Here is a 26138-nt window from a genome sequence, read left to right as displayed (position 1 = left end):
AGGTCGTGCTTCCCCACGGACTTACCTTCTACTACATCATGGTACGCTGCTATTGCTGCAGCATATACCTTGAGGGTGGAGGGAGACAGCCTTCTCTCCAACCCATCTTGCAGGAAGGAAAGCACGACACTGATCGAACACCTTCGGGGGTCTTCCCGGCGGGAAGCGCACCACTCAACGAACAGGTTCCACTTCAGAGCATAGAGGCGCCTCGTAGAGGGGGCTCTAGCTGAAGCGATGGTATCTACGACAGCTTGTGGTAGTCCATCTAGAACCTCCGCGTCCCGTCCAGGGACCAGACATGAAGATTCCAGAGGTCTGGACGCGGGTGCCATAGCGTGCCCCGTCCCTGAGAAAGAAGGTCCTTCCTCAGGGGAATCGGCCAAGGAGGGGCTGTCGCGAGGAGTGTGAGTTCTGGGAACCAGGTCCGGTTGGGCCAATACGGCGCAACTAACAAGACCTGCTCCTCGTCCTCCCTGACCTTGCACAGAGTCTGTGCAAGAAGGCTCACTGGGGGGAACGCATACTTGCGTAGGTCCCGGGGCCAGCTGTGCGCCAGTGCATCTGTGCCGAGGGTACCCCCGGTCAGGGAATAGTACCACTGGCAATGGGTCGAGTCCGGAGAGGCAAACAGGTCGACCTGTGCGGCTCCGAACTGGTCCCATATCAGCTGGACCGCCTGGGGGTGGAGTCGCCACTCTCCCGGAGGTGTCGGCTGACGAGAGAGCTCGTCGGCTGTCTGGTTCAGCACACCAGGGACATGAATGGCCCGAAGCGACCTCAGCTGCTTCTGACTCCACAGGAGGAGGTGGCGGGCGAGTTGGAGCAGACGACGGGAGCGTAGACCACCCTGACGGTTGATGTACGCAACGGCCGTGGTGCTGTCCGTACGGACCAGTACATGCTTGCCACGCAGCGGCCCCTTGAGGCGGCGGAGTGCCAGATGTACTGCCAGTAACTCGAGGCAATTGATATGCCAATGCAATTGCGGCCCCGTCCACAGACCAGCAACTGCATGCCCGTTGTACGTGGCCCCCCAGCCCGTGGTGGAGGCATCCGTGAATAGCACAGCATGCCTGGACACTTGTTCTAGGGGCACCCCGGCCCGGAGAAACGAAGTGCTGGACCACGGGCTGAAGGTTTGGCGGCAGTAAGGAGTCACTGGGACCCGGTACTGACCGCTCTGCCACGCCCACCTCGGGACTCGGCCATTGAGCCAGCGTTGAAGCGGTCTCATATGAAGCAATCCGAGCGGCGTGACCGCGGCTGCAGATGCCATATGCCCCAGGAGCCTCTGAAAGAATTTCAGTGGGACCGCTGTCCTGCTCTTGAACATATTCAAGCAGTTCAACACCGACTGGACTCGCTCCTCGGTGAGGCGCGCCGTCCGGTTGACCGAGTCCAGCTCCATACCGAGATAAGAGATCCTCTGTGTGGGACAGAGTTTGCTCTTCTCTCGGTTGACCCGAAGGCCCAACTGGCTGAGGTGACTGAGCACCAGGTCCCTGTGTTCGCACAACTGGTCCTTCGACTGGGCTAGGATCAGCCAATCGTCGAGGTAGTTGAGAATCCGAACGCCGCGTTCTCTGAGTGGAACAATGGCTGCCTCCGCGACCTTCGTAAAGACGCGGGGCGACAGGGACAGCCCGAAGGGCAGGACCTTGTACTGATATGCTTTCCCCTCGAACGCAAAGCGTAGGAACGGTCTGTGTCGAGGGAGAATAGACACATGGAAGTACGCGTCCTTCAGGTCGATCGCTGCAAACCAATCCTGGGGACGGATGCATTGGAAAATGCGTTTCTGCGTCAACATCCTGAACGGGAGCTTGTGCAGGGCCCGATTCAGAACTCGCAGGTCCAGGATTGGCCGTAACCCACCCCCTTTCTTGGGCACAATGAAGTAGGGGCTGTAAAACCCCGTCTTCATATCGGCTGGAGGAACCGGCTCGATCGCGTCCTTCGCCAGTAGGACCTCGATCTCTGACCGCAAGACTTGAGCATCGCTGCTTCGCACGGAGGTGAAGAGGATGCCCTTGTACTTGGGTGGCCGGCGTGCGAACTGAATCGCGTAGCCGAGTCTGATGGTACGGATGAGCCAGCGAGACGGCCTGGGGAGACCTAGCCAGGCCCCCAGAGACCGTACAAGCGGGACCAACGGCACCACAGACGTGCCCGGGGTGGGGCAGCGAAGCGGAGTACTCTGGCCCGACTCGGGAGGCCCGGAGGCGGCCCGTAGTGTTGCCTGAGCACTCCTGGTTTGGACAGAGAGTGGGTGAGAAGGCCCGGGGGCGTCCTCGGAGCCCACTCTGCTGTCCACTGCCCGGAGGCAGGGAAGTGAAGCACTCAGCCCCGACCCGGAAGGCCCGTGGGCGGCCCGGAGTGTTGACTGAGTGCTCACAAGAGAGGCAGTGTGTGGGTGAGAAGGCCCGGGGGCGTCCTCGAGGCCCACACAGCTGCCCCCTGGCGACGGGAGGGTAGGAAAGGAGTGACAAGGCCCGTGGGCGTCGCACACTGCCAACCTGACCCTCTTGGGGCCCAGAGAGAGAGGAAATTGCTCTTTTGGTGAAAATGTGGGTACCGCTGGACTCCGGAGAGCCAGCGGCAGAGATGTTGTGACCAGTGTTGCCCCCCCGGTCCTCCTCCGGGGGGGTGGGAGGGATGCGGACATCATCTCCCTCAGAGCAGCTCCTCTTCTCCCTGGGCTGCCCGTCTCAGGGCCGCTTCCCCTTACGCTTGCCGGCAGGTTTGGCGGGCCCTTGGACGGGTTGGGCGGCCCCCTTGCGTCCGGCGCCCTGCTTCGCGGGTGGAGGCTGCTGCTTGGGCTTGGCAGGGGCGGAGGCGGACGCTGGAGGACGCCCTCGGCGACGAGCAGACTGGGGGGCTGCCCCGGGCGGCTGGGTGGAGGCAGCAGCGGGCCGCCGGGGCAGGATGTTTTTGATGGCCTCCGTCTGCTTCTTGGCCACCGAGAACTGCTGGGCAAAGTCCTCGATGGCGTCGCCGAAGAGGCCGGCCTGACAGACAGGGGCGTTTAGAAACCGAACCTTGTCCGAATCCCGCATGTCTGTCAGGTTCAGCCACAGGTGGCGTTCCTGGACCACCAAGGTGGACATCGCCCGACCCAGGGAGCGGGCCGTGACTTTCGTCGCCCGGAGGGCGAGGTCCGTCGCGGCTCGCAGTTCCTGCATAACTGCCTGGTCGGAACCACCCTCGTGCAGTTCCATGAGCGCTTTGGCCTGGTGGACCTGCAGGAGCGCCATGGCATGCAAAGCTGATGCAGCTTCTCCGCAGGCTGCGTAAGCCTTGCCCGTCAAGCCGGACGAGAACTTACACGCCCGGGAGGGGAGACGCGGGGCGTGCCTCCAGTCCGCAGCGGTCTTAGGACACAGGTGCATCGCAACCGACCGCTCGACTGGAGGGATCCCCTCGTAGCCCTTAGCTGCACCACCATCGAGAGTGGTGAGGATGGAGGAGTCAGTCGATCGCTGGCGTACGCTGTACGGCGCTACCCAGGACTTCGTGAGCTCCTGATGCACTTCCGGGAAGAAAGGCACCGGGGCGGGACGCTGAGAACCAGCGCGACCCGTCCCGAGAAACCAATCATCCAGCCGCGAAGGTTCGGGACGTGGTGGAGGGTTCCACTCAAGCCCGACACTTGCGGCGGCCCGGGCAAGCATAGCCGTAAGTTCCGGGTCAGACTCGGGTAACGCTGTCACACCCGAAGGGGGCAACGCAGCCGAGTCTTCATCCTCGGAACCCATTAGCTCATCCCCCGATGCAGCAACCGACATCTGGTCCTCCGCCGGAGCCCCAAAAGAGACGACTGGCGCTCCACGTGGGAGGTCAGCGCGCCCTTCCGGAAGCTCCACCGGTACAGTGGAGGGGGGAGGGGCCCGAGGAGCCGTGAGACCCGTCGGGTTTACCCTGACCGACACCCTCAGGTCCCCACCAAGGTCATCAGCCAAAGTAGTAGCCCTCTGCTTTGCAGCTGGAGGACCACTAGATCGGGGGATGGACGATGGTGTTCCACCTCTTCTGAGGTACTGGAGACGGGACCGCAACACTGCAATGGACATATTCCCGCAATGGGAACATGTCTCATCCACGAACGCAGCCTCAGCGTGCTGTGCGCCCAGACACGAGAGACAACGAACGTGTCCGTCAAGCGGAGACAGAAATCGACCGCACCCAGAAACACACGGCTTGAATGACATCTTGAAAAAGACGCAGGGTCAAACCGTGTTGCTCTTTTGTGAATGGAAGTTTGCTCTTTTAGTGCTGAAGCACTCAGGGAGATGACCGCGGCTCCACGCAGTTCGATAGTGCAAGCCTGCGTGAGCTCTCAGTGATATGTATGTGTGAGCGCCCAGCGAACCAACTGTAATGTGTGTGTGTAAGGAAACGCTCAGCGAACCAACAGCTCTTTGTACACTCTATCACTGAAGTGGACGGTCTCTCGCTGACGCGCCGTATCACCCGCACTGGCAAACTCTTTCACAGGAATATTCTCGACTCGTAGTCAGAAAGCTCTTCGTAGAAACAGCAATGAAGACTGTTCGGCTCCGAAGTAGAAAGCGCTGATCTACCATTCCACTTCCTATTTATACCCGCGCTGCGGGGCGGAGCGTGGAATGCGTGATCGCATGCCAAATTTCATTGGCTCGTTGTTAGATGCTCGAAGTAGGATTGGTCTCTAAAGTAAGATCCCATTCGTCGGTTCAGTTCTGACGTACGTCGAACGTGACCGACTGAAAGGGAAATCGTATTATATGTTTCTTTGTTGTAGGTTAATACTTAATTATTTGTGTGTGTGTGTGTGTGTGTGTGTGTGTGTGTGTGTGTGTGTGTGTGTGTGTGTGTGTGTGTGTGTGTGTGTGTGTGTAGCTTATGTTTTCTTTATGTTTTCAAGGTTTTATTGAATGCATTGCTCTTGTATAGTCTTACTTTGGAATTTTAAGAGCAATAAACATATATTGCAATGTTAAGGAATTTGTTTTTTCATAATTAAATCAACATGTATAAATTGCTATTAGGCAATTAATGGGGAGATAATCGGTAATCGAATCGAATCGTAACCGAATCGGACAGGAAAAATGAATCGTTAGATTAATCGATGCATCGAAAAAATAATCGCTAGATTAATCGTTTAAAAAAATAATAGTTTATCCCAGCCCTACTGTACATTTGTCAAAGCAAAGCGCAACACAAAGGTAAGCGTATTGCAATTTTTGTTGGCGCATTATTGTACGGTACCAATGAATGACACATTTTGGCAGTGTGTATTAACGTGTGTGAAATGACAGGTAATTACGTTGTTTTTCCGAACTCTTATATTGAGCGCTTTTTGCACTTAAATATGCTTATTCTTACTGTTGACACTGAAAATAATGCAAAGAGTTTGCTGTTTTGACAGTTTCCACCAGGACATTTTAGCCATGTTTGCTAATTATCTGCCCTCTTTTGATCTGTTTTCCTGGGAAATTTATTTTTTTCCCCATCAACATTATGTTTTAAGGAGATAAAAATGGTAGGCTACTTATCAACCTTGATTGGTTTGGCAATACAATTATATCACATTATATTGGCAGTTAAAGTTTTGTGCGATTTCTTTTTAATAATAATAATAGTAATAATAATAATAATAATAATACATTTTATTTGTATTGCACTTTACATTTGGAACAAATCTCAAAGTGCTACAGTTAAGATCATTTAAAAATTATAAAATTCTAATTTAATAGTTAAAAAAAGTCATAGGTTCTCCTATAAAGAAATGTGTTTAGTCCTTTTTCAAAAGTCTCAAGAGCTTGAAGTGCCCTCAGATGGTCGGGTAGGGCATTTCAAATCCAAGGACTGGCAGAACAGAAAGCCCGATCACCCATAGTGCTGAGCTTAGTCTTGGGAAGATGGAGGCGGTTTGAATTTGTTGAACGGAATGATCGAGTTGTAGTTGAAGGTGTGTGTGTGTGGGGGGGGGGGGGGGGGGGGGGGGGGTCCATAAATGCACTGGTGGGCTAGAAGGGAGACCTTATATTCAATCCAATGCTGCAGTGGAGTGAATTTAGAATGAGTGTGAAGTGATTGTATTTTCGAACTCTCAACAGGAGAGGACAGGTTTTGGAGTGGGCGGGTTTTGTGAACTTTTGGACTGGAAATCTTCAACCCAAACTGGCAACACTGCTTAAGTGTTGACAAGTTGGGTTTCAAACTTGTGTTTCCATGGAGCCGTGGTTTGAATAAAAGATTTTTGACTTTTTTGAAATAGTGCCTTGGATCTTGTCTATAAATACATGATTGTATAAATAGTTATACTTTCATAGATATTTTGGAGCATCTAACCTCACCCCTAACCTAAACCTACCCAATTATCAACAATATAAAACATGTACTTTGAACCTTTTTAAATAAATTGTGACTTTAGTTGTATCTGCCTGTTATATCCTATGTTTTATAATATACATTTATATATAATATACAAATGCTTAGGGGTAGGGGTTGGGTTACATGCTCAAAAAAGTCTAATTAATTACATTATTGTGGATGTTTAAATTGAACATATGACATCTGTCAACAAAAGTTTCTTGCTGAAAGCAATGAAGTATCCTGCATGTTGGAACTTGGCGCTTATGATTAGATAATAGTTAATACAGTAATTCCTCAAATAAAGACCGGGGCCTTTATTTACCTGAACTGCAGAAGTGAACCAGCTTTTATTTAAAGCAGGCTTTTATGAGGGGCAGGCCTGTATTTCTAATTCATCTGTTTGAAAAATAATTGCTTTAAATATACCTTTATAATTTAATAGCGAATAGCGTTCCAGGGGACAGATATAATTTTTAAGAAACATGCAAACATCACCATTGATGACAACAGCCAGAAAGGCGACAAAGAAATCTCTGTCAGAATTACTGTAGCCTAATCATAACCACCATTGAGACTGTTTGAAAATCGTAAAATGATTATTCCGCGCTTAATTTTATAAAGGTTGCTCGTGAGGTTATTTTAGCCTACTAAGCAGACTCAGCGCTTTCTATATTGGTTGCACGTGAGAGGAAAAAAAGCTTCCTTCCACTTTTTATTTTAATATATATATATATATTTACATAAATATTATTAATAAATAGAGTTTAAAAAGTGACGCTAACGATGCCTTCACATCAAACGCGAATTGAGCGTCAATGCACAAAAAGCACCACTCGTGCGTAACGCGCGTTTTGTGCAAGACGCTCATTTCGCTTCAAATTTGTGTTATTCGCGCGAACTGGACGTGCGAATAAGGCGGAATTGCGTCCATTTCGCCGCGTGAAACGCGTCTAACGCGCCTCAGGACCTCCAGAAGTGCGTCAACGCGTCTTTCCATTGACTTAACATGGAAATCATTCGCTCCAGACGCTCTATTCGCGTTCCGTGTGAACGTCCCTTAAGATGTCCTGACCAAGCATCCAAACAGTATGTCACAAATTAGTAATAAGAATATTTGTAAATAGTCAATATCAGTACTTAAGAATGGAGAACAGATGCAGATGGAATTGATTGAGATACACGGAAGGATGAATGAATGCACGACTGGATGATGAATGGATGGGTTGGTGTGATTGATCGACGGGTTTTTCTTACCCTTCTTAAAGAGATGAACAGGAAGATTGGTATGCAGACCATAGGAATGACTGTGAGCAGAGATGCAAACTTGTAACTCCCGTCTGGCACAAATTGTTCAACTGAAGACAGCAGAGTAGCCTGAGGGGGGAAAAAGAAACACATCCCTTTCAAAATGTATACTGGATTCGATAAATTCACATTGGACAATGAAATATGTTTTATGTGAATGTGCATAGTATAAACTGGATTTTTTTTTAACATACTATATAGTCAGCGTACCTTAAAAACCTTGAAAAGCCTGAGCTCTGCAAAACCAGCCTTAAACGATCACTGAATCATTTTATTTTTTATTGAAAAATGGATAAAAGTGTCTGCTAAATGTGTAGATCTAAATTTTAAGTAGGTACAGTTTGACACTAGTCGTTTTAAAAGTGTGTGATAAAGATCAATAAAAGTAAAAGATTTAGACGACAAAAAAAAAAAAAGCTTCACGCTGGGACCGGCAAGCTGCTCAGATTGATGTATTGAAGGAATTGATGCATAGCTGGATGGCCAATGAAACATGAATTGCTCAATGGTAAGCTAATGAGAAACCAATGCAGATGTTGGGACAATACACAAAAGCAACAAGATGTGAACTCACGGCACAGATGAGTGGGGTAATGAAGAGCCAGCAGTACTTCAGCACAGGGGTTGGTGCGTATCCTATCATATCTTCAATGTTGTCATAGAAACGGTTTGCACCTGCAATCCAGTCATTTGTGTATCAATTTTTTTTCTTGTTTATCTTAAACCAATTTTGAAAATATAAAAGTATTAGTTTTCTCTGTGTGTGTGTGTGTGTGTGTGTGTGTGTGTGTGTGTGTGTGTGTGTGGGCATTTCCTGTGATGGGTAGGGTTATGGGTAGGGTTAGGTTTAGCGGATAGAGTATACAGTTTGTACAGTATTAAAATATATATTTCTAAGTCCCTACAAAACGTGTGTGTGGTTTAAAAGATAACACTTTATTTTAGGGTGACATAGTTTCACGCTACTACATGCTCTTACTATAAAAATAACAGTAAATTATGCATAACTACAAGCCACTAACCCTGAACTAAACCCTAACCGTATCTCTATATTAAGTACATTAAATAATATTACTCTAATGTTACTTATTTGAGCTGGTACGATGTAACCCTTTTCTAAATTAAAAAATACATTGTTACATGTACTAAATATTTATTACAATGTAATTACATTGTAATATGAATATTCATAATGTGTAACAATTGTGGGATACACTTAGTATAGTAAGTGCATGTAGTAATGTGTAACTACGTCACCTTAAAATAAATTGTTACCCATAATGTGATGTAGAGAAATATTACATTCAATAATAATAATAATAATAATAATAATAATACTAATACTAATAATAATAATACATGTCAAATACTAGGAATTTTGCAAAGTGTTAATGTCTCCTACCATAGACCCATGCGACAACAACCGTCTCAAAACAAGCGATAAAGAGCAAGTTAATTCCACTCGGACCGTAGGTGTCCATCACAGTGAACACATGGATTCCTCCCTGAGACATAGATAAAATAATTAAAAGTTAGATCATGTCCGTCCATCCATCCATCCATCCATCCATCCATCCATCCATCCATCCATCCATCCATCCATCCATCCATCCATCCATCCATCCATCCATCTATATATATATATCTATCTATCGATCTATCTATCTAACTGTCTGTCTGTCTGTTTATCTTTATACCTTTGTGATGAAGGGCAGTCCCAGTAAGAAGCAGATGATGGCGATCCCCAACACCAAAAGCTCTCGCCGCTTCCTTAGAACTCCAGGAAACAGGTCTGTGAGAGCTGTGGCTAAACTCTCTACACACACAAACTTGAAAAGACATAAATATAACACCTCACACATGTGGTCAATCCTGAAGTTTAAAAAATAGGAAAAATATCATATTTAGTATATGTGCATTGATGTTGAATAACTGTACCTGGCTGTCAAGGCCCAGCAGAAGTACCATTAAAAAGAAAAGAAAAGACCAGAACTGAGGTCCAGGTAACAGAGAGAGGGCTCGGGGATATGCTATGAAAGCTAATCCAGCACCTGCAATGAAATTAATAATAATAATAATAATTGTAATAATGTTGTAAATAAATTTAAATGTGTGTTGCATAACCATAAAAACATAAATAAAAATTAATGTTGCATAACCTTTTGTTAATAATTAATCCATGTTTGATTTTTTTAAAATAGCAATCAAATTATTTATAATTTATTTATTTTATATCTAGTTTTATTGATACATTTTATCAATATTTTGTTTCCAAAATAACATTCAGACTATGAAAACCACAAATGTTGGCCTGAGATGCTCTCTTGTGGTCATCGGCAACATAGCAAGATACCACAATACAATACAGAGCTCGAAATAGATTGACATATTCTCAAAAGTGTTCAGTGAGGTTCATATCTGGGATTTGTGCAGGTCTTTTTTCCACTAGACTCAGTCAATTATTTCTCTCTCTCTCTCTCTCTCTCTCTCTCTCTCTCTCTCTCTCTCTCTCTCTCTCTCTCTCTCTCCTTATATATATATATAGACAAAAAATATGAGATGGGGGAAAAAATATTTTCCAATGCTTTTGGGTTCACTCGAAAAACTTTTGCTTTCCCCCGAGAAACTTTTGTGTTCCCCAAGAAACTTTTGCATTTGCTCACAAAGTTTCATGGGGGAGCACAAGGCATTTGCGAGACAATGGTTCTCAACATTTAATAAAATAATAAAACAACTTTATTTATTATAGAGCTTTTACAATGACGATTGTATATTGATCTATACAAAAGCACTGACATATAATTTGCCCTCCCATACCATATCTTTTCCCATCACGATGTCCCTTTAGGAGCTCCGTAGTGCAGTTTTTCAGGGAACGCAAAAGTTTTGCAATAGAATGCAAATATTCTGTGAGGAAATCTGCTGGGGAAATGCATGGAAGTCCGTTTCTGCCACCAAATAAAAAAATAAAAAGAGTAATTGCGAATTTTAATCTTAGAATTCTGACTTTATTTCTCACAATTGTGAGAAAATTAGTCAGAATTGTGACTTTATTACTTGCAAATGTGAGAAAAAATAGTCTGAGATTTAGTGGCGGAAACAGGCTTCCTTAGCAATGCAATATGTTTCCTAAGAGAATACAACTTTTTCATGAACAAACACAAAAATTTTATAAATATATAAATATTTTCTTCCATAACCATGTCCCATTAGGGGATCCATACCAGTGTTGCCAAGTCTGCGGTAACTGGGTTGCCGGGTAAACATTTTTTCTACGGGTTGATATTCACCCCCCGTAAATATGATTTTGATGCTCCAACACCCCAAAATACACCACCCAGATGTACAAATTCAGTGGAGAATTCGGCCGCCTGCTGGAGAAAATCGCATTGGGCTACTTTTGGGCTAGTTTTGACTGGCCATTGGGCTACTTTTGTGGCACAGACCTGGCAACCGTGCTCGATACCCATAAATAATGCAGTGTATGTGTAATACAGCTTGTATAGTCTCATAATAACAATATCTTCACTGTAAAAATTATATAATCAATAAGTTATGGCAACATATGTTTTACATTGCTTTAAAGGAACTGTATGTAAGAAATATAATTCTGTTAATCACAAAATGGCCCTGATATGTCACTAGACATTAAGAAATCATGTTCATTTCAAATACTTATATATCACTGACAACAGTAATCTGGCCAGGATATTGTCATTTAAAAGTTGTTGTTGCAGCTCTCAAATGATGTTGATGTTGACATGTTGTCTTTTAGCCTGAAGCTCCACCCTCAACCTATCGACCAATCACAAAGTCAGTAGTGTGTCGGCATCCGGGTTGCTTGCGTTGCTCTAGTTACCACAGCTGCAGCTACAAACCTTCCTGCAGCCTATCTGGCAACCTCGAGTCAGGGGGGAGGGAGAGAGGGGATACCCCTCTTTACAGTAATTTGAAAGTGATTGCAGTTTCAGTTTTAGCCACAATCTTACATACACTTCCTTTAACGCATCAAAATAAGTCAAGCAATTTTCAACTTTTCAACTCATTTTAACGAGTCAGTTTAATGTAATTTAAGTTGAAATGACTTCAACATCCAAGTTGATTTTACTTAAAAATGTAAGGAACTATATATTTTTAAGCGTACCTGATGATACTATGTCTTCCATGGGTAGACCTAGCTGATGGGCCATAAACCCCATAATAGAAAAGACCACAAACCCAGCAAAGATGCTAGTGCAGCTGTTCAGAAAACAGAGTGCTATACAGTCCCTGTGGAATACAGAATACAGATTGATAAATAGAGACTGTTATACGTATCAGGGGGTAAAATGAGTGGGTCGCAGGAGGTTACTGACTTGTAGCAGTCATTGTTGTATCTGTTATAACTGCCCAGCGCTGTGAGGACTCCTTGACACACAGCATATGAGAAAAACACCTGAGTGCCTGCATCACGCCATACCTGCAGAAAAAGAGATGACGAAAGTGTGTAGCGAATCTTTACTCATAATCCCCCCCACCCACACACACACACACAAACACACACATTTTCCCATTTTAGTTTCCTAGTAGTAGAACAGTACTCACTTTACTTAAATACTTAAAAGCATACTTAAAAGAATACTTATTACGGAAAAGATACCACTCCAGTACTATTGCTAGGTTGAATTTAGGGTTATTTCTGATAAGGACAATGTGGAGGAGGAGGGGTGTACTTGATAAATGTATGCAAAGTATTATTTATGTATTTTTTTATTTTGATTTTGGGGTGAAATTTGAGCCAGCCATGTCTCTCTGAGATTTAGATCAGACATTTACTGTGGACATCAAGTTTTGTTTGCAACAGCACTCCTAAAATGGGCCTCTAGGCTGCTGCACATCTGGTTACTATAAGTAGGGTTACAAGGTTGACATCCTCCAATTCAGTTTCGTAATGCTAGTGTTTATTAACTTTTCCAAGACTGTATACATGATACCCTGTCCGCCTATATATTTATACACACTTCCTGTGTGAGTGCTTTGTCTCTGAGGAGGCAAGGGAAAAAGAAAGATAATGAATCAACAGAAAAAAAACAAAAAAAAAAAACAAATATGGCTAAATATTCAGAAGATTTTAATAAATCATTCATTTTCATAACAGTATGATGTCCTACAGTGACACCATGGCCGTGGATGAAGGTTCAATGTAAGACATCTTTATTTCCTCCTTTAAGCTTATTGTGTTCTAATTGAGGTCCCAAAGAGGGGTGAGATTGTGATTTCATATGTAGAACAACTCTGAAATCTGGCTGTGATTGGTATATCCCAATCTTCTTTCAGGACATTGCTTTGAAGAGCTGCACCCGTTCTAAAAACTTTTTGAGTGGGTACAATGTGTGTACTAGGTCAGACAAAAAACAGACTATAGCATATTTTGAGGTGTTATTGTTGGTAATGGTAATAATTTGAGTATATCAAATGTATTAGAGTAATGTAACTGATTACATTTCATTACTTTTGATTAGTTTTTAATGTAATTTTACTAGTTGGCAAACATTTTTCGCATCAAACTGTTATTATTGTTCCATTTTCTGATTTCTAGATTAAATGATTTTCAAATTTCCAGCACTGAAATGCATTTTTATCATTCGCCATGGTACCAACTCTCAGGCAAATTGTAGACTAAAGGTTCCTGTGCCAATCAAAAGCATAAGAATAGCATTGCTTCACTAAACAGCCTTTAAATGGCAGGAGGCATTGTGCACTAACCATTAACACTTAAATAAGTAACAGTAATTTAATTGATTACTTTAAATCTACACTAGGTCTCATTTCCGTCCGCTAGAGGTCGCCTATTCAAAACAAAGGCGTAGTTTGATGATGCCAGGTTTTAGCTCAGAATCTTGGGACATGTGGTCTTCACCTCACAGCCAGTGGAAAAGAATCGGGATAAGACTCTAACAGAAATCATGTTCATGGATGCGGTTATTAATGTCAATGTAGTATAAAGCAGAGCAGGACATAGTGTTGAAGGAGCTGAGCAAGGCCACTGCCGTGATTGTTACGCAACACACGGCTCACGAGCAGAGGGACTTTTATTATGACGCGACACAGTCGCCAGCGCCATTTTCGCTTTTCCGGTCATGAGTATGAGGTAACGCAGCTCTGTTTATCATATTAAATACATTTAAGTGTGTTTAAAATGTATGTTATGACGTTACTCTGTGCGTTTGCTCAGCGTCTGCTGTAAAACTTGTTCACAATTTTACTGCAAAAATACTACAGTACATAGTGCACCTTTAATTACTATGATAAGCACATGTAACCTGTAAGAAATACATTGCACAATAAGGTTCTTCATACTATTGTCACAGTCATGTCCTAATTAGTTTCAGTGTGCTATTCTATTTAATTTCTCCTTGCGGTTTTCTTTGTCGTTGCTTTCTAGTTCATTTTGATTTGTCACTGTTTCTGATTAGTGTCTCACTGTTCACTGATCTTATAATGATCGTCCCTTGTGTATAGACTTAAATATTAAGTCTTCCTCCGTCCTTTGTTCCGCATTAGCTTTTATGGTTTATGCTTAATGTTATTACACTTTGTGTTATTAAAATCTATTTTATTGTTCAGTCTTCGCCACACAACATCATTCGTTAGATTTAAACTACACAAACACATACTAAGGTAATTCATTTGTTTTATAAAAATACGTCATCAGGCCTAATTTATTGTCAATTTATACTATAATAAGTACATACTGTATGTTACTATAAAACCACATGTGCCAGTGTGCATGTGTGTGTGTGTGTGTTTTTGTGTGTGTGTGCGTGTACGTGTGCGTGTTCAAACATCAATGGTCAGATTTATTAAACTGGGCGAATTAATGCACAACTCCAAAAATGCACCCACTGGAGTGGAATGTCCGGTGCATGATCTACTGAAAATGTGCTCATTAAAGAACACTGCTCATTTCTATAATTATAAACGCAATCTGCCAAGAGCGCAAATTACCGTCTCGTTTAAAACATGCTTTTTTGGGGCGTTAAATGATTGCGCAAATACCAGTAAATTGACTAGCACAAAATCTAGTAAATCACCTTGCATGATTAATTTAAATATTCTCGTCCCATAAAGTTTGCGTCTGAAAGGGAAACTCCAACTAATGTGTCTACAATAAGGTCAGCATCAAAAATATCCCTGTCCATACCTTTTCAGCGCTAATTTTTCACTGCATGTCTTTAGTAAGTCCTGACAGTAGTTCTTTAAAGCTAAAAGAGAGTTTGTGCTGGCACAAGCTGTTTGTAAATCTGACCCAAAAATAGAATGAGAACATGTATTCAAATTAGGCTCAAGCGCACTGTGCTTTTTCTTTTCCGAAGTCCATTAGGCACAATTGTTGTGATTGGCAGGCGGACAACTGAATGGAGGACACCGTAAAACAACACTTTGCCTGTTACAAGCCACAATCAAAGATTTGTTCTCTCCTTCCCTACATCGCTTTTCCAGATGCCTCAAGTCTAATTCCAACAAACTTATTCTTTTACACCGCCCTACTGTACTGCATATCAAACCCCACGAGACAAACGTGGCTCCCCTCCAAAAACACACCTCCCATGCATTCCATCCCCTTTTGCTTTATTTTCTCATCAAACGTTATTGTTTGTTGCGGTAAACGTGAATAAAATTCCTCTTTAAGATAACTATTTATAATAATAGTTTTGTCACTTGCATTATGAAAAGAATTCAGATCTGTTTCTACTGTAAAAACTCTTTCTGAAAATAAAATTTACATATATTTTGCATCTGTTTTCCCTTCTAGTTCTACATACAGACCCAGTGTTTACAGCTATGCCTGAGACTCACAGAAACAAAACTCCCTGTCTGGAACCATTACAAAATCATCACAGTCAATAAGTTCTTTAGACCATTAACAGATCATTTTCATGGAAGGAATTCCATGGGTTCCAATCCAAGCAAACCATTCTCATGAGCCAGGTTCACACATTTGGACTATACGCTACATCAATGAAGGTTACTGTCAAACAATATTTACTGTCTATATTCAACATAGTGATGTACTGTTCCATGAAAGACACATGATAGTATATGACAAATCCATCTATAAAACTTCACTTTAGCTTTTTTGTTGTTGTTGTCTTTTTTCCAAAAGAACTTTTGATTTAAGGATATGCAGGAATGCAATAGCAACTGATTCCAAAAAGTTGATTGGAATTACACTATTCATGTGCTAACGCAAGCTTAAAGGTGCCTAGAATGGAAAATTGAATTAACTTTGCCATGGTGAAATAATAAGAGTTCAGTACATGGACATCACCTACTGTGAGTCTCAAACATCATTGCCTCCTACTTCATATGTAAATCTTGTGAATCCAAAACTCCACCGAAAAAAAAAAGTGCTTCTCAACATAACGCCAACCATGACGTAAGTGTTGGGGATCATTTATATGCGCGCCCCCAATATTTGCATCTGTCCAAACATGTGCATTGTCAGGTGGAAATGGAGAGAATCATCAGGTGCAACCTGCTCGCATATGGACACACTTCATGTTCCAGGGTGTTCAGGAGACCAGAGGAATTTACATATCCTTCCCACAGATAAAAAAGGTCAACAGTCATGGTTGATGTTTAAAATCCGATACCACAACAATTTAATTCAAGATCGTTCATTTGTTCGGCCCATTTCAAGCAAGCTTCGCTCAGCGTCTTAAACTAAAAAAAAAGTGGCAACTATATTCCTGCAAGCAGTAAGTAGTGATTTATCAACTTATTGACTGTTTAAAAAATGTCTGGCCCCACTTTATATAAGGTGGTCTTAAGTACTATGAACTTACATTAAAAATAAGTATAATGTACTTACTGTGTTCAATTTGTATTGCAAAACACCTTTGCTGATATTGAGGTGGGATACGGGTAGAGGTGTGTTATTTTGGCAAGGTTGCCTGCTAAAATTTGCACTCATGGGTCTATATATCACATAATAGTCGCTTCAACCTGGGGACATAGAAAACAACCCGTGGAAAAAAACATGGACTTGGCAACACAGTGCAGTTGAGCTCTATTGACTTTTGACAATGCATTGCTTCGTTGCTCTAATTGGTTATGGTTCTTTCCTGGTTCGGTAGAAACACGCCCCATAATCACAGCCCAATGGAGCAGTTTCAGGGTGAGCCTGCGTCTCAATCAGCTCCCTAGTTCAGTAGTAGGGCACTTATAAGGGAGTCAGCCCATTGACTTATGTCCTGATCAGTGCCCTGACTACTGAACTAGGGAGCTGTTTGAGACGCAGGCTCAGACTCATATTCTGACTAGAATTGAGTATGACATCAGGCTGTGTCCTGGTTTTCGGTGATCAAATTATGGTCACGTTATTGATATGGTAACTAGTAAATACAAACACTTTTGTCATCCTGGCATGTGTGGAAAGTTTAAAACTATGCGCGTTACAACTAACCCTGTGTTAGGGGTGTGTTGTGCCCCGCGCTCCCCTACTGTAGTGGAGTAATGTAGGGAATAGTGAATGAAGGTATGGAGGCGATTTTGAAACATAGCTCAATAGCTGAAATTAGTATGTCAGATAAGGGAGACATCCAAAATATGTACTGTTGAGTTGCTTCCAGGAACAGGGTTGGGAAACACTGGTCTGGCGGTATGACATACAGTATAGTAGGTGTGCTCAGCCCTCTTTCTGGAGATCTACCTTCTTGCAAAGTTCAGATCCAACCATAGGCGTAATTTGCGGGTGGGACGGGTGGGACGGGTGGGACATGTCCCCACCACTTTTTTAAAACCTCTTGCTTCACGGATGAACCTAACTAAAACAAACAAAACATCTCTGGTTAACTAGAAGAGTATAATTTTGTTCGTTTGTTCACGATCTGGCGCTCGTTGCCGCTGTTATCAGTGGTGCAGATTTCTCTCGCGGCTCATGCAGTCTTCACAAAGACGAGCTCTTTAATCTAACGCTTAACGCCGTTGCAGACTTTCTATTTGTTCCGGTCAGATCACGAAACAAAATGCACAAAACCTGTCCCTGCTCTTCATGTACAACCACTGATGGTATTCGGTTTTGATGAGAGAAAAAATAGGCTACGAGGGGAGATTAGAAACGATAACTTCTGACAAGTATAACAGACTAGACCAGGGATTATAAGCAAAGTGTGCAAATCTATATGCCTTTATTCACGTGAAAAATCTTGGCACAACGCTATATTGTGTTTAGATGCAATAATTAAAGAAGATCTATATCAATAAATGAACTATTTAATTGATTTCTGGACATCTTAATATAATTTTTTCTGCAATTGTTATTGTACATATTTTACATCTGATATAACATTCTATCAGCAATGCTACCCCCCTTAATACGCCATATAGTGCATATCATATGCACGTGAAAAACTGCATACTATATGCACGCCCTCATACGTCAAAATGAGCTTTGGCATGCATATAGTACACAGTTTTTTGCGTGCATATGATATGCAATTTATGTCCCACCCACTTTTAGAAAAAAGTTCTGCTCAGACGATGTGTCGAGAACAAGCTGTGAGAACTCCCAAACCAGGGCTGAAGTCATTTTGTTCTCGCAGCCCTGGGAGCGAGAACTTTTTTCTCTGTTCTTGCGGAGTATGTCGCAGCCTTGAGCAGAACTTTTTTTCTTGCGGGTGTCCAAGAACTATTGTGGGATTGGTCATATATTTAATGTGGGAGTGGTTAATGCAGAGAAACGCAGATGATCGGCACCTGCTTTTCTCGTGAAGTATGGAATGTACTGGCAGGAACGGACTATGTTCTTGTTCTTGCCACCTCGAGAAAACGAAAAAATGTATTTGTTCTTGCAGAGAATGTTCCAAATGTAAGATCCCTGGCTCACGAAACATTGGGACAATAATGACTATTCCCAGCGACTTGGTAACGCCATTGCACAACATCACTACTTTTTTTTTTTAATGAACAACAGAGATGATGGGAAAATTAAGCTTTGCGAAGCACAGACGCTTTCCCCTCAAATGTATCGTAAAAAGGTTCATTACTCAAAGCTTTTAAACATAATGACATCTTGTGAATGACATCTCTCAAAATTAATTTTGCAGTATAGTAATTTTCCAATTTTCATAGCTCCAACCCTAATCAAACACACCTAAGCAAGCTAATCTAGGTCTTAAAGGGATACTTCACTGCTTTTTCATATTAAACTATGCGATTCCCTTAACTAAGACGAGTTGATACATACCTCTCTCGTTTGAGTGCGTCTTAATCGCTCTGACGCGAGATGACATTCTGATAGCATTTAGCTTAGCCCACTAAGCCCAGATCATTCATTAGGTACCAAACAGAGATCAAGTTAGAAGCGACCAAACACCTCCACTTTTTCCCTATTTAAATACAGTTACATGAATAGTTGAACGACCAAGTTTGGTGACATAAAATAAAATGTGATGCTTTTCTAAGTGGATTAAAAAGGCGAACTATGTATGGCGGAATAGCGCTTCTGAGAGTACTTTGACTCGGCGCAGTAAAAAAGTCCCGGCTGAAACATCATCCCTCACATCTCCCCCTCCCCCATTGACAGAAATGAGTGAGGGAGGCAGAGATGAGAGGGAGGATTTTTCAGCCGGAACTTTTTACTGCGCCGAGTCGAAGTACTCTCAGAAGTGCTATTCCGCCATACAAAAGCACCACGTTTTATTTTGTGTCAGCATACTTGATCGTTCAACTATCAGTGTAACTGTATTTAAATAGAGAAAACGTGGAGGTGTTTGGTCGCTTCTAACTTGATCTCTGTTTGGTACCATAGTGAATGAACTGGGCTTAGTGGGCTAAGCTAAATGCTATCCAAATGTCACTGCGCGTCAGAGCGATTAAGTGCACGCACTGAGACAAGAGAGATATGTGTCAACTCGTCTTAGTTAAGGGAATAAAAGAGTTTAATATGAAAAATCAGTGAAGTGTCCCTTTAAGGATTACTAGAAAGCTACCGACATCTGAATTTGACCAGGGTTGGAGCTAAACTAACCTAATACAGGTGATTCAATATAGAGTTTTAGAATTAGAGTCTGCATTAGAGTTTGGGATACTCCATTCAACATACCATGATTTGGGGACATATTAATTCAAATCTCGGATACTATTTGGGGCATGTAGCATGCATATTGGGATGCAGGAATCGAGGTCCACTTACATCAGGATTGGAGAGTTTACTGATGTCAGGATACAGGTAATAAGAAATCCCAGTTGCAGCACCTGGCAGAGTCACTCCTCTGATGCAAAGGATGAAGAGCATTAAGTAGGGGAACGTAGCTGTGAAGTACACAACCTGTGAAACAATGACACACATCACATCGATCAAGAGACTGTTCTATAACAGTCCACGCCCATGTTAAGATCTCCTAGTGATATTTCTGCAATGTACATAATGAGATCGGGTTAATGCTAATGATGCTAACACAGTGGCTGCGTCCGAAAACCTAGGCAGCTGACTCGTTGCCTTGCTGCCTTATCAGACAATGACTTGTAAGGCAGCTTTGTGCATGAAGGTAAATAACAATGGAGTGTCTGCTGAGCCCGTGTCAATTGGTGTCTCCTCTGAATTTGCCTCACCGACATGTCATCCAATGAAACCGTCTCTTGCGTGATATCCAGAAATTTTGAATATTCCGATCTAATATGATTTCTGACCTGTAAGGTTGACAGAATAATAATCATACACACACTGTTTGTTTATAGGCCAGAGGAGAACTGGCACCCCAACTAAGTCTGGTTTCTCCCAAGGTTTATTTTTCTCCATCATGCCCTGATGGAGTTTTGGTTCCTTGATAAATTATGATCTAATTTATTCAACTAAATATACAAATAAAATTAATTTTAAAATTTAAAATAACTTATTAGGTCTTATTTAATTCTATAAACTATAATACTGATCTGCCAACATTGTCGCTATATGATAAATTAAAATAAGCTGATAACATCACTGTTTTCTCCAGAACAACTGTACAGCCAAATCAATTTTTTTGCAATATTGTCCTGTTAAACACTGTGAAGCTGCTTTGAAACATCATTATAAAAGCTCTATATAAATAAAGTTGACTGATGAAGGCACCTCACAAAACTAATTTCGGACAGACTTTTTAGGCAAGCAGTGTAAGAGTTTAATGATCTACAGCAAAATAGAGAGAGCTTTGGTGAGAACTAAATAAATATTGAATTACTAAATTAGTAATTGCATCAGAAGTGGACCAACAAATGCAAATTTCGGACGCCATATTTTTTTCCAGCTCAACTGTCATAGGATGGAAACCACAGGATTGTGGGATATCATAATAAATATATGCTGCCTTCAAAAATTGATCAAAACAAAGTATCTCAGGAGACAAGCTAACATTAGATTCGGACGTGCCTTGATGCCTTCCTAATGTGTCCTCCAAAGGCAGCATTTTCCAGGTTTCGGACGCAGCCAGTGTCTACACGCTGGGTGTGACCATTACTGTTACGTCACACCGCAAGTGCTTGAGGCTGCCTTTGTGGGTGGTTACCAGGACATTGCATTGCCATTTTTAAAGGGGGGGTGAAATGCTGTTTCATGCATACTGAGCTTTTTACACTGTTAAAGACTTGGATTCCCATCCTAAACATAGACAAAGTTGGACGTTTGATGGAGTATTTCTGTATCAAAAATACTCCTTCCGGTTTCTCACAAGTTTCGGAGAGTTTTTTTCGAGTATGGGTCGGCTTGACGTCGATAGAGCGGAAGGTCCTTGTATGGGCCGTACGGGCTCTTCTCCCGGTAGGGTGCGCGCGCGTGACTAGAGCGAGAGAGGAAATGCACGCCCATAAACACTCTCTCTCAGGTGCAGATCCAGTCGTCGTTATAGTCCGCGCCGCGCTCCACTTTATTCCTATGGGTGACATCAAGCGACTTCAAAGCTTCAGCACAGCATTCCGGGAAGGCAGCGCTGCATTTGAACCGATTTGAACGCAGAAATGACGGGAAGCTTCACAACATCGCTTTAGTCGCATCGCAAAGTGGATCTCCACGGTCACTGCTGTCACAGGACTTCACCAAATCATCCCAAAGAAGTGTGTTTTTGACGGAGCGGTCCAAGCGATAAAGGTTCGGTCCTGCTTTGGACGCAGGCGGTGAGTAAAACTGCTTCAAATGTCTCTGCTATTGGCTACCGTTGCGTGAGTAAACATCAGTAAACGACACGATCGCGTGCTTCGTCATTCAAATGTGCTAACGGACTCCATTGTTGTTCTATGTATAACGTTACACTAGTCTGACGTGCAAAACCGTTTTGCTTGCTGCTGCTAAGGTTTAGTCGCATACAATAGTCCATAAACCGAATCATGTCCTCATAAACTGCGAGTAAACACACACAAATGTTGACAGGCCACTAAATACAGTACATACCACAGAGACGGACGTCCTGCTGTTGCTGTTTCTCCTGTTCAATTTATTTCAGCCTGTGATTCTGGATCATATCTGTATTAGCTGAATCTGATCGATAGCCATGAGTTTCTCCACGCTTGAGGACGTCATCGCTTTGTGCGCATTCATCATTCTTTAGCTCCGCCCACACGATACACTTCCAGGCGCTCGTTTTTTTCCGGAAAGACTCGGTACAGCCCATATTTCTTTTATAAATATAATAAAACTAAAGCCTTTTTGGAGATATGAAGGATGCAATACTACTCTATAGGTACTCAAGATTGACATGAGATTGACTGAAACTGAGTGTTTCATCCCCCCTTTAAGGTATACCGAGTGGCTTTACCATTCCTGATAGCACACAGCAGAGGCATGTTGTGTTTTTATGTGGAAAATGTGTTTTATTTCTCAAAGCGTTTGCTCATCTGCAATACGTCTCTAAAAAATTTCCTGTCAGATGTTAGAAAGTGTACCCCCCACCCCACCCCAGATGTTTATCCACAACAGATGCTTTTCAGATGAAGTGCACTCTTTTACAGACATCTTGGAATGTCAAAAATACACGTGCTACCTAGAATGTTGCTATAGTTTGTGCTTGCTAAGATATTAGGTGGTTAGTTGTTTGCTAAGGTGTTTTTTTCTTTTAGCATGCTGTTATACCGTAGGTTGTCCTGAGAGGTTTCTAGGGGCTTTATATGTGGTTGCTGAGGTATTCTGTTTTTAGCATGATACTACATTGTTGGGTGGTTTTAATTGTTACTTTGCTGTAGCTAAAATGTTTTGAATGACTATTAGCATGCTACTGTTTGATTGTGTGTTATCATGTCAAGTCACCTTTATTTATATATCACTATTTACCATTTGTTTCGAGACAGCTTCACGGTGTTAAATCACAAAGCAGTGTTTTGAAATCGGCCATTACTAAAGTTGTTTTTTTTTTTTTTTGCACACAAAAACTATTCTCATCGCTTCATAAAGTTATTGTAGAGCCACTGTAGTTAGATGGGCTTTGTAACAACGTTTTTAGTGCCTTTTATGGGTCTTGAGAGAGGAAATTACATTACTGTCAATGAAGGCCTGCCTGAGCCATCGGATTTCAACAAAAATATCTTCATTTGTGTTTCGAAGATGAACGGAGGTCTTACGGGTCTTGAACGGCATGAGGGTGAGTAATTAACGACAAGATTTATATTTTGGGGTGAACTAACCCTTTAAGCAGGAAAATATTGCAACAGAATTTGATTCGCCTGTACAGTTGCTCTGAAGAAAATAGTGATGTCGTCCAGCTAATTTAAATTATCATATAGTGTCAATGCAGGCAGATCAGTAATATAGTCGAAAATGTTGTGTCTCCAACTGAGCAAGCCACAAGGTGATTGCTAGTTTACTATGAACGATAGCTCTAAAGTGTCCATAGATTTTGCTCCCTAGTTGAGTTCCTTCCATGTAAGTCTATGGGTTTTCATAGTTTGTGTTTATGATGAGTACTTAATAGTTTTTTTTTTCTTTATTATTTCATTAGCATACAGTCTAATTCACTGGTTTTCAAACCTGTCCTGGAGGACCCCCAGCCCTGCACATTTTATATGTTTCCCCTATTTGGCACACCCACTTCAGGTCTTGCAGTCTCTACTAATGAGCTCATGAGTTGAATCAGGTGTGTTAAATGAAGGAGACATACAAGCTGTGTCTCATTTCAGAAGGCTGCGTCCTCCGGAGGTCGCATTTGAAGGGTGCATACGTCATAAGTCCGTCTCATTTCAAAAAAGTGAGTAGGGCACTCCAAATGCGACCTTCGAATGCGTCCTTCTTTCACAGGAATTCGGAGTGTGCACGAGGAGTAGCCTTCACGGCTGGAGATAACCCACAATTATTTGCGTCTCCGTTAACAACCGTCATTTTTTTTTTTTTATTATATGAACAAACACCGCCAGATATACATGCGAGCGTAGGATGTGCACGCGCGTGACTAGAGCGAGAGAGGAAATGCACGCCCGTAAACACTCTCTCAGGTGCAGATCCAGTCGATCGAGGCGCCGCGCTCCACTTTATTCCTATGGGTGACATCAAGCGACTTCAACGCTTCAGCACAGCATTCCGGGAAGGCAGCGCTGCATTTGAACCGATTTGAACGCAGAAATGACGGGAAGCTTCACAAGTCGCGTCGCAAAAGTGGATCTCCACGGTCACTGCTGTCAGGACTTTACCAAATCATACCAAAGAAGTGTGTTTTTGACGGAGCGGTCCCAGCGATAAAGGTTCGGTCCTGCTTTGGAAGCAGCCGGTGAGTAAAACTGCTTCAAATGTCTATGCTGTTGGCTCGTCGCGTGAGTAAACATCAGTAAACGACACAATCGCGTGCTTCGTCATTCAAATGCACTTACTATTGTTGTTCGATGTAAGTTATAACGTTACACTAGTCTGACGTGCAAAACCGTTTTGCTTGCTACTGCTAAGGTCTAACGTTAGTCACATACAATAGTCCATAAACCGAATCATGTCCTCATAAACTGCGTGTGGTGTTTAAATTAAGAAGTTCAAGCTTTTTTTGTTGTTTTTTTAAGCTCTATTACCTCAAACAGATAGTTGTGGTAAACAGGATTACAACGCTTTAGTGCATTTTAAATGTTTAGAACAGTACATTGCTCTCAAGACAAAAAACATTTCATAGTCATTTTCAAGTTATAAATAATTTTCATTCATATAACTGGCGTGAGAGCGCAACGAGGCTGAACGTGTTGGCATAGCAACGTGATACTTCCTGTGTCCTACGAAGGACGTCTTGTTTAATTCTGATTGAGGACACTCCGTATACTGCATCCTACACAGGATGTGTCCTCCGGAGGACGCAGCCTTCGAAATTTAACGAAATGAGACACAGCTACAAAATGTGCAGGGCTGGGGGTCCTCCAGGACAGGTTTGAAAACCACTGGTCTAATTCTTTAGCATAAGCACCCACTGACCTTGCCTGTGGTCTTCACTCCTTTAAAGATGCAGAAGTAAACGATGACCCAAGCCAACAGAAGACACAGCGAAAGATCAGCATTTATGCTCTCCAGACTGCCACTGTTTGTCACCCGCAACATACGATGGCTAAGGGTATACAGAAACACACACACACACACAAAGATATTATACACAACATATTTCCATTTTATTTACATGCATGTCAAGACTCAAGTTTTAGATTTCTAGTTTTTGGAAAAACCTAGGCCAATAAATGTAAATATGCTTTGATACAGATGTATCTTCTCATTGATTTAGTTCAGGAAACTGCACAAACTATAAACATGTTGTTTTCATAAAGCTCTCTTTGGCTCTGTGCTTCAACTAAGATTTCTCAATATTCCATGTCTGCATTATAAAACCTTAAAAGAACTTTGTCCCACAGATGTTGGATGTTTTTCATTTTTTTCCCACCCTTTCTGAGGTTAGGGGTTATCTCACTCATAGTCCAGGACTTGGCAGAGAACTGACACTAAATTAGGTGAATTTTCTGACGTTACCAAAAGGTTTCGAAAGTAGCTGACTGACACTAAAGCAAGTTCCACATTGTTAAAATGTGAAGTTTATTCCTTGATACTATATCATTACAATAAATATGTAGAAATCTACTATGTATGATAAATGAATGATATTCATTTAAGTAGTTAATGTTTAAATGCATAAATCCAGAAGATAGATTTAGGTTGCTGAGAACCCCCCGCAAAAAAAATTTGTGGCAATAATGCAGTATTTGATATGTATAGAAAATTATGTAACTTACAGCCAGTACTCTTGTTCGGAGGAGGTCACTTTAAAAGGGGGCCATTCGGATTCATTTTGGAAACTGTTGAAAGAAAGATATAGAGTACACTGCAAAAAATGCTTTTCTTACTTAGTATTTTTGTCTCGTTTCTAGTCCAAACATCTAAAAGTTCTTAAAACAAGAAGTATTTAATAGACAAGCAAACAGTTTTGACCTTTTTTGGGGGAAAACTACTCAAAATTAAGAGAGTTTTTGCTTAAAATAAGCAAAGAAATCTACAGGGGGGGGGGGGGGGGGGG

General features: G+C 42.5%; 1 protein-coding gene across 1 annotated transcript in view; it reads right to left on the bottom strand.

The window, feature by feature from the left end:
• The window catches only part of LOC137049012 (sodium- and chloride-dependent GABA transporter 2-like), a 35147-nt gene that overhangs the window by 5448 nt on the left and 3561 nt on the right, over positions 1 to 26138 (bottom strand). Inside the window, exons 6-15 of the mRNA XM_067427409.1 lie at positions 25858 to 25920; positions 25055 to 25184; positions 19844 to 19978; positions 12021 to 12124; positions 11810 to 11934; positions 9604 to 9716; positions 9363 to 9494; positions 9068 to 9170; positions 8240 to 8340; positions 7615 to 7734 (exon numbers count right to left, since the gene is read on the bottom strand). Of these exons, the coding sequence (XP_067283510.1) occupies positions 7615 to 7734; positions 8240 to 8340; positions 9068 to 9170; positions 9363 to 9494; positions 9604 to 9716; positions 11810 to 11934; positions 12021 to 12124; positions 19844 to 19978; positions 25055 to 25184; positions 25858 to 25920 (1126 nt within the window). The remainder of the gene's footprint in view (positions 1 to 7614; positions 7735 to 8239; positions 8341 to 9067; positions 9171 to 9362; positions 9495 to 9603; positions 9717 to 11809; positions 11935 to 12020; positions 12125 to 19843; positions 19979 to 25054; positions 25185 to 25857; positions 25921 to 26138) is intronic.

Source organism: Pseudorasbora parva, chromosome 20 (assembly GCF_024679245.1).
Source record: "Pseudorasbora parva isolate DD20220531a chromosome 20, ASM2467924v1, whole genome shotgun sequence".
Taxonomy (NCBI): Eukaryota; Metazoa; Chordata; class Actinopteri; order Cypriniformes; family Gobionidae; genus Pseudorasbora; species Pseudorasbora parva.
Note: the sequence above shows the minus strand (reverse complement) of the source record. Positions and strands in the feature narration are given on the sequence as shown.